At 31.8% G+C, this 13,529-nt stretch overlaps 1 protein-coding gene across 3 annotated transcripts; it reads left to right on the forward strand.

The window, feature by feature from the left end:
• Positions 1-1,842: 1,842 nt before the first annotated feature.
• LOC25495576 (uncharacterized) lies at positions 1,843-10,557 on the forward strand. 3 transcript variants are annotated; one of them, XM_039835214.1, is made up of 10 exons: positions 1,859-1,991; positions 3,349-3,415; positions 3,806-4,113; positions 4,617-4,695; positions 4,804-4,879; positions 4,993-5,073; positions 5,282-5,418; positions 6,259-6,511; positions 8,870-8,933; positions 9,451-10,557. In XM_039835214.1, exons 2-10 carry the CDS (start codon positions 3,411-3,413, stop codon positions 10,095-10,097), a joined length of 1,650 nt encoding a protein of 549 aa, XP_039691148.1. In that variant the 5' UTR covers positions 1,859-1,991; positions 3,349-3,410; the 3' UTR covers positions 10,098-10,557. The 3 variants fall into 3 exon arrangements, with proteins under 3 accessions (XP_013451254.1, XP_039691148.1, XP_039691147.1); XM_013595800.3 differs by lacking the exon at positions 3,349-3,415 and having other exon boundaries at positions 1,843-1,991; XM_039835213.1 differs by lacking the exon at positions 1,859-1,991 and having other exon boundaries at positions 3,349-3,448.
• The last annotated feature ends 2,972 nt before the right edge of the window (positions 10,558-13,529 follow it).

Genomic DNA, 13,529 nt, shown 5'->3' on the forward strand with positions numbered 1-13,529 from the left:
TTCACTCCATTCGAACCCCATATTGAAAACCCTAACTCCAATTTCTTGCAACAAGAACTCGAATTTGCGTAATCAAATGCCTCCTTGTGAAACAATGCTTTGAATTTGCATAATCGAAAATACGGGTCTTTCATCTAAATTCTAAAGTGGTAAGTGCAAAAATGAAGTGAGTCTAAATTGTTGGTGCGAAAGGTTATATTTGGTTTGTATAACAAACATTTATAAGTCTCCGTCTTTTGAATTCATAAATGATAACTTTTGTAGCATCTAGACTTGTGAAAAGAAAACTATGATGAATGTTTATTTTTTATTTTTATTTTTTTATTAGTCAGACTTCTTACAGTGAAGTTGGTTGCAATTTTTTCAGGTGATGCTCAGACAAAAACTCACAAAGAAAGAGTACGAAGATTCAACGTGTGGGATATGGCAAGAAAGATACATAAATCATCACAATGAGAAGGAAATTGACAAAGTTGACAAACAACAAATGTGGTGAAGATTGTTGATCTAACTTGTTTGTTATTATCCCTAATTTATGTCGTTACGATAGAAAATTTGATCAATGATAGTCTAAATCAATAACAGATGTAATGTTGTTTATCACGTAAGCTTATGTAATTTGACTTGTTTATTGAAGTCAATGCAACATGGTAGGTTGGTTGAAGTTAACGTCATTTGTTTGGTTGAAATTTTTTTAAAAAATCCGAAGTTATTTCTGTTTATTTAATACTCATAATTCTTTCTGTTTGTTTAGTACTCATAATCACAACAACTTTTTTTAAAAAAATGATTTATAATTTATTCATGTGTCACCCTTTTGTTTTTTTAAAAAGTAGATTTGAGAAAAAGTTAATTATAATAACTTTTTATTTTAAAGTAAAAAAAGATTTTTTATATCCTAAACAAACACTATTAAAATAAAATAAGTGATTTTTTATTAAAAAGATATTTTTTTCTATGAAAATAACAAAAAAATAATATTTTTTATTAGTAATACAATAGTATTATGACAAAAAAAAAACTATAATATATGAAAAAAAATCTAATTTTTATGTTGGTGAAAATGTATGTGTAAATATCTCCTAAAATAACGTCGAAAAAAAACTCCTAAAATAATGTACGTGTAAAAAGTACAATGTTTTCCCCTACAAAAAGTACAATGTTTTCTCCCGTGAGATTAAGTTGGTAGGACAATGCATTATTTTATGCAGGGTTAGGGTTCGAACTCCAGACACCCCATTTATTCACCTTATAAAGTGAATTATAGCCACTAGGCTACCTGACAAAAAAAAAAAGTATAATGTTTTTATTTTTCTAAGAGGATTTATAATGTTTTTTTTACCAACCAATCATTTTTTAGTGATTTTTTTTCAATAAATCAAACTAACCGATTAAAATTAACATCGAGATAATCAAATCCAAACTTTGAAAGTAGCACACTCACCATGAATCAATAAGTTTTCTTAAAAAAAAAAGTATAATTTTTTTATTTTTTTTAAGAGGATTTATAATGTTTTTTTGACCAACCAATCATTTTTTAGTGATTTTTTTTTAATAAACCAAACTAACCGGTCAAAATTAACATCGAAATTATCAAATCCAAACTTTAAAAGTAGCACACTCACCATGAATCAATAAGTTTTCTTAAAAAAATAAATCAATCAATAATATTTTTTTTTTTAAATAACTCAATCAATAAAAATTATTCAATAAATTTTCGGTGATTAATCTTCAATTCATTTTACCGTAAAAAAAACCCCAATCATTTTACTGATATTAATAATCCAAACTAATCACATATTTCGTTCTAATACTTATAGTTAATTAATCAACATTATTATAATCCTAAACTTTGCATTAAGTTTTTTGGATCGCATCTCACTCTCAACCCCAAAATCTTGTGGAACCCCAAAATCTTTCAATTAACCCCTTCCCTCCTTCATCGACCCTTCAACTTCCGCTTCACCAAACTCTCTCTCCCTCTCTCTAAGGTATGCTCAATTCTCTCTTCCTTTTCTTCTACTCGCACCTCACTGTACTTCACTATAAGCTAATTTTCTTGTATGCATGTTAATTGTGTGATGTGATGATAAAGTTTTAATATTTTTGAGTATAAAATAATGGGTTTCTGTGGAAATTGATAGGGGAAGTGTATATCAATCAGATTTCTGGTTCTGTGGGAATTTACTAAACTGTATATATGTGTGTATGCGTTTTCTTGTTTGTTGATTATGTATTTAATTGTCTATTAGAGAGAATTAAGTTTAATTACTGATAAAAATTTAATCTTTTTTATTAGAAAAAAATGGGTTTGTGTGGAAATTGATGGGGGAAGTGTATATGAATCAGATTTCTGGTTCTGAGGGAATTTACTACACTATATATGTTTGTGTGTGTTTTCTTGTTTTTTGATTATGTATTTAATTGCGTATTAGAGAGAATTAAGTTTAATTAGTGATAAAAATTTAATCTTTTTGAGTAGTAAAAAAATGGGTTTGTCTAGAAATTGATAGGAGAAGAGTATATGAATCAGATTTTTCATTCTGTGGGAATTTACCTATACTGTATATATGCGTGTGTGTTTTCTTGATGTTGATTATGTATTTAATTGTGTATTTGAGAGAATTAAGTGTAATCACTGATAAAAAATTATTGTATATTTTGGTTCCATTTATAGAGGGATCAGAATTGATTTGATTCTGGCGGTGTATAATTGATTTTGACTTGTTTGGTTGCTGTCAAGTAGAATTGATTCTGCCTCTATAATTGATTCTATGATTTGAAGGTAGGATTCATAGCACTTTTGATTCTAGAATTGAGTTTCACATGCAAATTTATAGTTTAACTCACTTTTACATATGATTGTATCCAAACACAAATCACTTTTAGCCAAAATCAATTCTCCAGAATCAAGTCTATCAAAACCAATTCTTCCCGCCGCACAACCAAAGAAAAAGGGTTTGTTTGGTTATGCGGTGACAATAATTGAATTGATTATGACGAAAAGTGTAGTTAAAGATAAAGTGATTTGTGTTTGGATTCGTTTATGTAGAAGTGGTTTGAACTATAAATTTCTGTGTGAAAATCAAATCTAGAATTAAAAGCTACAAATCCTAGCTTCAAGTAGAATTAATTCTGAAGGAAAAATCAATTCTACTCAATAGCAACCAAACATGACATAATCAATTCTGTAAAAAAGACTCTTTTGGAATAGATAGAAAAAGGGTTTGTTTAGAAATGGATGGAGAAGAGCATATGCGCGTGTGTTTTCTTGTACGTTATTTATGCATGTAATTGTGTATTAGAGTTTAGTGTGATATACTGATAAATTTTAATCTTTTGGAAAAGGGTTTGTGTAGAAATGGATGGGGAAATGCATACAAATTGTTGGGAATGATATCTCATCATAAATGAGGTTTCTGGTTCTGTGGGAATTTACTACACTATGGTCCTGTTCAGATAACCAGCTTAATTTGCAGCTTATAGCATTAACGCTTATCAATATAAGGGCTTATGTATAAGTTATTTCTATAACAAATAATAAAATTAAGTCAAATTGTTTTTGTTTAAACTTTAAGCTGTTTTAATATGCTATCTTGGAGAGCTTATGGAAGTAAGCTGAAATTCTTATGAACATATGTCATATGTTGTTTTCATAAGTTCAGATAAGCTCAAATAAGCCAATCCAAACAAGCCCATATGTCTGTGTTTTCTTGTTTGTCATGTATGAATATAATTGTGTGTTAAAGATAGTTCAATGTGATATACTGATAAAATTTTAATCTTTTTGAATTGAAACAAACAGGGTTTGGTTAGAAATGGATGGGGAAGAGCATATAAATGAGGCTCCTCTTTCTGAAGCTGAAAACAACAGTGTCGAGAACTTGGGAGGAAGTGATCCTTTGGATGAGGAGAAAAATCTGGAAGATGGAAAGCCGGAAGAGGAACAGTGTTCTGAACCTGTCAAGAAGGATTTGGAAGTGGGTTTGGAGGTGACCGAGACGGTTCTGGTTTTGGAAGAGGGTGTGAGAGAAACAGTGCGTGCTGAGAATGTTAGTGTTACTCTCAAGAATGAGGAGAGTTCCAATGGAAGCATTACAATTGGTAGAAGAGGTATATTTTCCTTCTGTGAAATTTATTATATATATATATATATATATATATATATATATATATTATGCGTGTGTTCTTTGATGTTCTTCTTGGAAAACCATTGGATTTTTCTCTGTGGAAACCCCTACATATGAATTGTCTAATCAAAATGGAAATTTTCTCTTCTGCCTGTGCTATTTTATTTTATGATTTATTTTCTGTAGTCGCTTGAAATTGGTTTTGTAACAACAGTGTTTGAGTATCTGTGATACATCTTAAATTTGGAATATGATGCAAGTGTTTGGGTAATTTATGCATTGTAATTTTTAGAATATGTTTTATCTAATGGTTCATGACATATACTACTTTATTAGATTAGTTCTACGCAACGCAGACATCTTCGTAGTTCTACTTTGATATATTATGCTTTGACACTGGCAAATGCTTCGGAAAAGTTGTTTCTCTAGTTTTTATGTGATCTACATTGCAGTCTGTATCATTTGTATGACATATAGCTGTTTCAGGTGTTAAAAGAGCCCGGATTACTGTTGATGATGATGACCATCAACCTTCAGTTCATTTCAGTTATAAGTCCCTAACAAGGTGTGTGGCATTGCCCTTTTCTACAAGTTGTTCTGATGTTATAATGTCAAATTTTTCAGTTTGCTTTTCATTGATTGAAATTTGGACTTGCATTTGATCAATTTTCAGAGCTAGTAAAAATAAGCTTCAGGAATTACTACAGCAATGGTCCCAATGGCATGCTAAAAATGTTTCCTCATCAAATGTAAGTCCAATTGTTTTAAAAAATTTCATTCATAGTGAAATAAGATTTCCCTTAATAGTAAATAAGTGAGTAAATAAGTGAAATAAGAAGTTGAATATGTTTTTTCTGCTCAGGATCCTAGTGAGGTGTTGGAATCTGGTGAGGAGACATTTTTTCCTGCTATATGTGTTGGACATGAATCAAAATCTTCCGTGGTGAGTATCCATGCTGCCTTTTTCTAAGTGCCTTCATTTCTACATTCGAATTCGTGCATTTTATGAGATTTCTAGGTTGGTTGTTAGAAGGATATTTTGTGTGTTCTTTGTCTCCTCTTCGGATTATTTATTTTACATTACAAAAAGGAAACAATTATTATTCACAATGTAAAATATGTAAGTTTTTCCCCATTTCTTTAAATTACAGTCGTTCTGGATGGAGAACCAGTCAATGAATGATAGAAACAAAGATGTTAGTCCAATAGATGGTAATTCTGTTCCTCTATATGATCGTGGATATGCTTTGGGATTGACTTCAGCTGATGGTTCAAATAATGCGGATGAGTATGCACTTTTACTTTGTATTATTTAGTATGGCTACTGAAAGCATCTATTTTATTATCTCAAAAGCTTGAGCTGTTTCTGTTGAATGAAAGTATATGAATGGTATGTTCAACATACCTGCTCACACTCTAGCATGTGCTCATATCTATAAGCTCTGTTATCAATGTGGGATTGCGGCGCGGCGCAGCCAACCCAAAAATCGGAGCAGTGCGGGAGTGGGCGCTATTTAGCAACGCGGACACTAATACTAAAAAAATATGTTATTAATTAAGGATGGAGAAAGTATGAAAAACTATATTAAGTATTAATATATCTGAAAAGTTAAAGATAATTGATTTTTAGTATTAATATAAAATGTACTACATAAAACAGTTTCATATTTATCTCTAAATAACTTATATTCATATAATTTATACGATAGAAATAATTTATATTTAAATATTTGTCCACTAATACGAATTATACACAAGTTATTATTTTACTATTCAATTATTGGTCTATTATTACTAAATAAGACCATATTCATTTATTTCTGTTACTATTACTCTATTGGTTTTTTACCTTTAAAACACTACAGATGTGTTAAGTCCACTATACCACTAGTCTGATTATACTACTATTTTGATTGGGCCTATAGGGCCCATCTAACCAGCATGTTGTTGACTTATTCAAACCTCCTCAAACTAGCAATTCTATGTGAGTCTATACTTGTAAAAAATAGTTCCTGTTCATTAGTGTAATTCCTGCTGCTACGTACATAATTGGGAACAAAATATACTGCTTGCTTCCAACACAGGTTGTTCGTTCTTTGATTATTTTTTATATTTTTTTATATTCCAGTGGTCTGAAAATCATAGACGCACCTTCCCGATGTTTCAATTGCGGTTCATACAGTCATGCTTTGAGAGAATGTCCAAGGCCTCGTGATAACGTTGCTGTCAATAATGCTCGCAAGCAACTCAAATCCCAACGGAACCAGAGTTCTTCTTCCCGTAATCCTACTCGGTATTATCAGGATTCTTCTGCTGGAAAGTATGCTGGTTTGAGGCCAGGTGCTCTTGATGATGCAACTCGTCAGCTCTTGGGCTTAGGGGTAAGAGTTATTGAAAATGCTGTTTTTTATGTATTAGAATACATTTTTAATGTGTAGGTCTTCATGTTTTTGATGGGTTGAGAACGTTATTTATTGGAAAATGCGACTTAAAATTCAATCACTACCTCCATTACTATATGTATGACCCCATTTAAGAAAAGTACTTTTTACATTGAATTTGTCAATATTGTACGATCTCTTTACAAATTTATCCTTCAATTATTAAGAGAGAGAAACGGTTGGTCTTATGATTCCCTCCATTAGTTAGGGGCACTTTTGTGAAAAAGTAATCAATGTACTCTCTTCGGTCCTATTTATAAGAAAATTTTCAAAGAAAAAGTCACAACTTTAAGGTACATTTATTGTTTAAATGACTTTTCTAACCCTCATTTAATGTTTGTCTTTTTAATATTAGTGGGTATATTTAATACTTCACAAATTTTTATGAGGGTATATTTGTAAATACATTAAAAAATTACAACCACTAATGATTGTCAAGGTTTTGATGATTTTTGGTTTCTTTTCTTATAAAAAGGACCGGAGGGAGTACTTTGTTTGGATACAACTATATAAAAGGGACATTAAAATTTGAAGAGTCTTATAAAATGGGACATTAAAATTTTACAAGAGGGTCTTACATACAGGGACGGAGGTAGTAGGTGACAATAGGTGAATAGGATATCCTTCAAAGTGCAAAGTAGTTAAAACTGTATGATATTACTCAAGGAAAAAAATAAACAATGCACCAAAGTTTCCCAATCTCTGCGTAATGGAGATAGCAACTCCGTTGAAACAATGCTATGCAGAACTCCAAGGAGAAGCTATGAACACTGCCTGCTGATCTCGTATATTTGCATATATTGGAATTAGTATATAATTTTATACATAAAAAATATAGGAGGTTTAGTAGTAAAGCAGTTTATTGCTCAACTGATTGTGATCAGTTTATTTCACAAAAAAAAATTGTCAAGTAGCCTAGTGGCTAGAAATTCTCTTTTAAGGAGAATAAGTGGGGTGTCCGGGGTTCGAACCCCGGCCCCTGCATATATTATGCAATTTCCCTACTAACTAAGCTAAGCTCACGGGGACTCCAATTTCACAAAATTTAATACCTTCAAGAGTTGCTTAACCGTATGAGTTGCAACAACATTTTGTATACTATGTTGCAATAAATATGTTTCTTCTGATAAAGAAACATATCCAAGAAATGACCTTCCATCATAATCCAACCCAATAAACATCAGAATAAGAACAATATTTGTGGCTTTTGTTTGTATGTTATAGTTCCTTAAGAGAATCCTTAGTATAGTTTAAGATCTAAAATAAATCACTGCATCCTAGTGGTTATTCATTAAAAGTTGACGGGTTGATTCACAAACTAACAACAATGGATATGTTAGGTCCGATTAAATAAGATAAGTACCCTTTGCCACCGATCTTTGATATCGCCCTAGCTCTGTAAAATGTTGTCCTTGGTCTGGTAGGAGCATAGTGTTCAGATCAGATGAATAATAGGAATGAGTTTTCTGTATTACATAATGAATCTATGCCAATTAGAGAATTTCTCAAAATAGGGAACATAGGAAACTGCTTAGACTATCCAGGTAGATTATATCAAAAGGCACTAAAGAGAGAACAAATAATAGAGAATAACACTAATTATGGAAACAATCATATGCATTTAGCTTGTTACATATATTCCATAATCATATGCATTTAGCTTGTTACATATATGATATATCATCAACTCGTGGTCCCCTTAGAGATTTAGCGACATCTGTCAACTGATTGTTGGAGTGCAACACACATAAGAAAGTTCTAATGATTCTCTAAAGGATTTTCTCTCTGGTAAACTGGCAATCACAGAGAAGTTCTATAGGCCCTATTTTGCAAAACTCCTATTCTTGGAGTAAGTGTTTGAAACCACAAAGTTCGCAAGACACAAGTAGTTTGTGCTATAGCACTACAATATGCCTCTTTATCTGACCTTGCAACAGCAATATGCTTCTTTCTTTTTCACAAAATTAAGTTTCCTCCTATAAAAAACATCAACCACTTGCATCACCTGCCAAATCTGTGCCTGTCACTGGACTACTTTAATCACAAGAACCAGCCTAAACAGTGAAAGAAGATATATGTTGTGATGAATTGAGTCGATGTCGGTGTAATGAGAGATTTATACACACATAAGGAAATAAATGAATAGTTGTCTATTTATCATGTTTAATTTCAAGAATTTCAATTACTGTCTTATATTACTTACTTATGACTTGTGATGGACTATAACTATACTATATAGAATGCAGACTTATGTCGGAGAATTTTGTCTTTATAAATGTTCCGTCTGTGGTTATGCAGGAGCTTGACCCACCTCCGTGGCTTAACAGAATGAGAGAACTAGGATACCCACCAGGATATCTTGGTAAAATAACAATTCTTTGATCTTTAATTATATCATCCTTGAGACGGTATATTGTATTTTTGTTTTTGTGATTTTTTGAACCATTGATAATAAACCAATTAAGAAAATAATTATTCTTCATAAAGCCACAAGGCTAAGCTGTTTTTTTCATAAATACTAGCCCATCATAAACAAACATGTAACCTTTTCATATGCAAGAGAAGTTCAAAGGGTTTAATTGTTGTATTTAAATTTCATCTGATACTCTTTTATATCTCTTAAAAATGTTGATTGCATCTGAAAGTTGTTGAATTATATGCATATGGAATCTTATAAGTGCATGTAATTTCTATAACAATACATACGTTGTACTTGGGACAAAGCTAGAGATGTTAGTTAATTGCTTCTTGCACAAATGTTCGTCTTGCTTCAATATCATATTTTTGGATTGGTAATTGCGGTATGTGTGTGTGTGTGAGTCCTTTGGTTTCCATTTTTTCTTGTTCGGTATATTTAACTTAACTCTATTGGAATTCAGATGAGGATGAGGAGGATCAACCTTCTGGCATAACAATATTCACTGATAAGGACATGGCAGAACAAGAGGATGGGGAAATTATCGGAGCAGATTCTTCAAAGCCAAAACGGAAAATGAGTGTTGAATTTCCAGGATTAAATGCTCCTATTCCAGAAAACGCCGATGAAAGATTGTGGGCTGCCAGGGCTGTAGTATCCCCAATCGCTATAGATATTTCAAGGAACTGGTCACAACAGAGATCATCGAGTTTTGGCAGCCGAGGACATCAACATGATCAGAGAATAGGCGACTTGAGGGATGATGGTCCTCCAGGGGACCCAATGCACAATTCATCACATTTTAGTTTTCAACCTAGGTTTGGTAGTGGCCATGTTTCTCCTAATTCAATGGCAGATTGGAGTAGTGGGAGAAGTCCTATGCATGAGGAAGTGTCCCCAAAGCCTTTTTCATTCCATTCACTTCATTATTCAAACCCCGAGAGGCATTTTTCACCGTTGGGACGAGATTCTGGTAGCAGATACGGAAACTTTAGCTCTGGAGGCATGTATGATAGAGACAGAGACAGAGACAGAGACCGAGACCGAGATCTTTCATCTCAATTTAACGATAGGTGGTCAGGAGACCATCACCATCATAGTCGGAGGTGAAGACTAATGGAACATGAATCAAACAGGACCATGTGTTAGTTCAGATTAGCGCTCGTAGAGCAACAAACTTTGAATGACTCAATATGATAGATATATTCTTTAGCGTTTCGCTACATCGAAAAAGAGTGTTTCTAACAAGCCAAGCATATTGGTCGGTTGTGAAGATACATTTTATCATTTTCATACATTGGGATTGCTTACCTTCACATCTGTTAGGGATATGGTTTCTCCAGAGTTCTAAGCAAATTCAGTGCTTTAGCCATTTCTGGTTAACTTTGTATGTACTGTATTTTCTTTGTTTGTCCTTAGGGTGGGTTCATTGCTTACTTACCTCTCATTTACTTGTACAATGGATCATCAGTTCTAGAAATGTTTACTCTTCAAGTTATGAAGACTATGTTTAGACCATGTTGTAGTTTTTGATATATTTTTGCAATAGAATATGGTTTTATTTGTGAAAGATGAATTATGACCATGTTGTAGTTTTATATGCTAGTTAAATATCTGCCTCTCTCTACCAGGTCTGTGTTGGCCTATGTCTCTAAGCAAACTAGATGAAATAAACAGTATTTCATAAAATAAAATAAAAATATGCATGGTATTTTTTTAAGGGAAATGCTAACAAGGCAATTGTTAAGAGGATAAAATAGAAACTTTATCTTGAAAATTGTGAATTCAACACATTGAAACAATAAAACGTAAATTTTTAAACCTAAATTTCATCAATCGCATTTCTAATTTTGAATTCTTAACAAGTGACCTAGCATGACCTTTTTTATTTATTTAAAAGAGAAGATTATACATACTAATTCTAAACATTAAAGAGGATAAAATCACATAGGATGAATATGTGAAAGGTATCGAAGCTTGCAAGCACAACCTTTGTGGAAGATTAGTTATGAACAAAGGAGATAAGCCTTACACTTTTAAGGATATCAGAGAGAAACTTTTGAAACGAAGGAAGACTTCAGGGCCTTGGAAAATGATTTCGCTTGGAAAAGGTTTTTATGAGTTCTCGTTCTCCTCTTTTGAAGATTTACATTTGGTTCTGACCATGAGAACAATCAACATGAAATTGGGAGTCCTCTGCCCTTCCCAATGGATGAAGGACTTTAATGCTTATACTCAGCTTCAGACACATCCTCGGGTATGGATTCGTTTAGTGGAATTACCCAGAAATATTGGCAGGATCGCACTTTGTGTGAGATTGAGGGTGTTATAGGTACACCTCTCATCATTGACATCACAAATCAGAATAGATTATTTGATCACTATGCGTGCATACAAGTAGATATGAATCTCTCGTCGTGTATTTCATGAAATACTTGTGGAAAGGAAGGGTTTTGCTTTTAATGTGGAAAATCCTGAGTTGACGGGAACTGCCCAGTTCAAGTTTGGCAAGAAAAGGAAAATCATATATGCATTGATCCGTTTGAAAAACCAATTGCTAGGAATGTTGATGAGATTTGGCAAGAAAAGGAAAATCCTATAGGCATTGGTCTGTTTGAACAACACCAATTCTCGAATTATGCCTCACCTTTGCACTCTTGTTGTTTAACCTCCACATGGGTTAAAAAAAACCACAAACCCTAAACCCTAAATCCTGGGATAAAACCAATTCAAAGAAACTTCTTGAAATTTCCAAATTTTTAAAGAGGCCTCTTTCAATAATATGCCAAGGATGAAAAAACAACATTGTTGTTGTAGAAGGAAGAGGGGGGAGGAGAGAATGTGAGATGATGGTGTGAGAAAATGGTGAAGGTTGGGAGGGTATTAGTAGAAGGTTTAGGGGAAAAAATGTTGAAAAAGGTTGACCACCGTAAAAAAAAAAAGGTTGAATGATAAAAAAAATATTGATAAAATTTTAAATGATAAAAACAAGGTTGAATGTAAGCTACTGCATTCCTAGAACGAACGCAGTGGTAGTTAACTACTGCTGGGGGCAATTTTGTATTTTTCATGTGTTATTATGAAGTCATTGATGTCAGAAAAACAATTTTCCGTTCTCAGATCTCAAGCCAATACCACTATGCCAACCCAAGTGTGTTTATATTGAAAGTTATTATATTTGGATTAATATAATATTTATAATGTAATATTCATTTTTAAAGTTAGAATCCCATAGACTTTATTATATTCATATCTAACACAAACTCAACTCTTCGTAATCTTGATCATTAGTGGCAACCACCTTTATTTATAGGTTAATTTAGAGAGACAGGTAAACAATTGGTTCTTCAACAATTTAATTTATCTGATTTGTTGGAAAGACTATAAAGTTTTTAGTGGTGTCAAAATATCTAACAATGGGAACAAAATTGTGCAATTAAAGATGAAGTGTCAGAATTATGATAAATTAAAATGAGTTAAGATCCTCTTCATTTGGCAAAATAAATTATTGCGCAATTAAAATGGTAGAAAAGGTGGAAAATGAATATTCATTGTCATGTCATCAAATTGAAGAGTCAAAATTATATGAGTTGGTCATGACGGATCAATATTACGGTTTGACCAAAATATGAGAACCAAAAGTGCATTTAAATCTAAAATTAACTAGGTAAAAAAGTATATAATTATAAATAGAAATGTTAAAATTAAAAATAAAATTGGAAAAAGAATTCATAATTTAAATATTAAATATGAAATCTATCTAATAAACTAATAAAGTTGAAATAGGATTTCACTTCAATAAAAAAGTTTTTTTTTTAAGGGGGGTAAAAAAAGAAGTTGAAACATGATGAAAAACTGATAAGTTTTAAATCAAATACCCTAATATTTTAGACCTAATTTATTGCATGGTAGTTTTTATTTTCCTTTAATAAAAAAGATTTGCTAATAACTTTAACGAGAAGTTAAAAGATTATTCGATTATATACCCTAACATTAATCTCTTGTTGGGTTTTCAGAAACATTCATTGCTTGTTTGGTACCGCTTATTGTTCAGGTTAGTGTTTCTTTATTTCTTGACTATAATTTAAAAGGAAAATTAAGAATGCATATTATAAATTCATTTACTCAATGAGAATCCTAATTATGATATCATTAATTTTTCTACTTGAAGAGTTTGAACTTTGATGAAATTAGTTTAGATTTGATTGATTAAACTTTGATTATTGTATATAAATAGATACACGAGATTTTGTATCTTGAGTTTGGTTAGGTTTAGTTGGTTAGTCAACGCAAAATTTTAGTTGGTTAGTCAATGCAAAATATGGAGATGAACGTGATTTCCACATGAGATGTCATTTAATCTTCAATCATTAAAAATATATCAAAATTTAAACGAAAGAAATTCAATTGTGAGAAATTACGGATCAATCTCGTGAAATCTCATAAAATTCATATATTTAGATGGTCGATTTGATGGAGCAATATTCACATGAGATAAAAAATGATTAATTAAGTAAATGGTCTTTATAAATATTCAAAATT

This window comes from Medicago truncatula, chromosome 6, assembly GCF_003473485.1.
Source record: "Medicago truncatula cultivar Jemalong A17 chromosome 6, MtrunA17r5.0-ANR, whole genome shotgun sequence".
In the NCBI taxonomy this organism is placed as follows: Eukaryota; Viridiplantae; Streptophyta; class Magnoliopsida; order Fabales; family Fabaceae; genus Medicago; species Medicago truncatula.

Coding starts and splice junctions, on each gene's coding strand:
- LOC25495576 (XM_039835213.1), top strand. CDS start 3,411: ATGAGGTTTCTGGTTCTGTGGGAATTTACTACACTATG. Junction 3,449..3,805: donor TGGGAATTTACTACACTATG/GTCCTGTTCAGA, acceptor TGAAACAAACAG/GGTTTGGTTAGAAATGGATG. Junction 4,696..4,803: donor AGTTATAAGTCCCTAACAAG/GTGTGTGGCATT, acceptor ATCAATTTTCAG/AGCTAGTAAAAATAAGCTTC.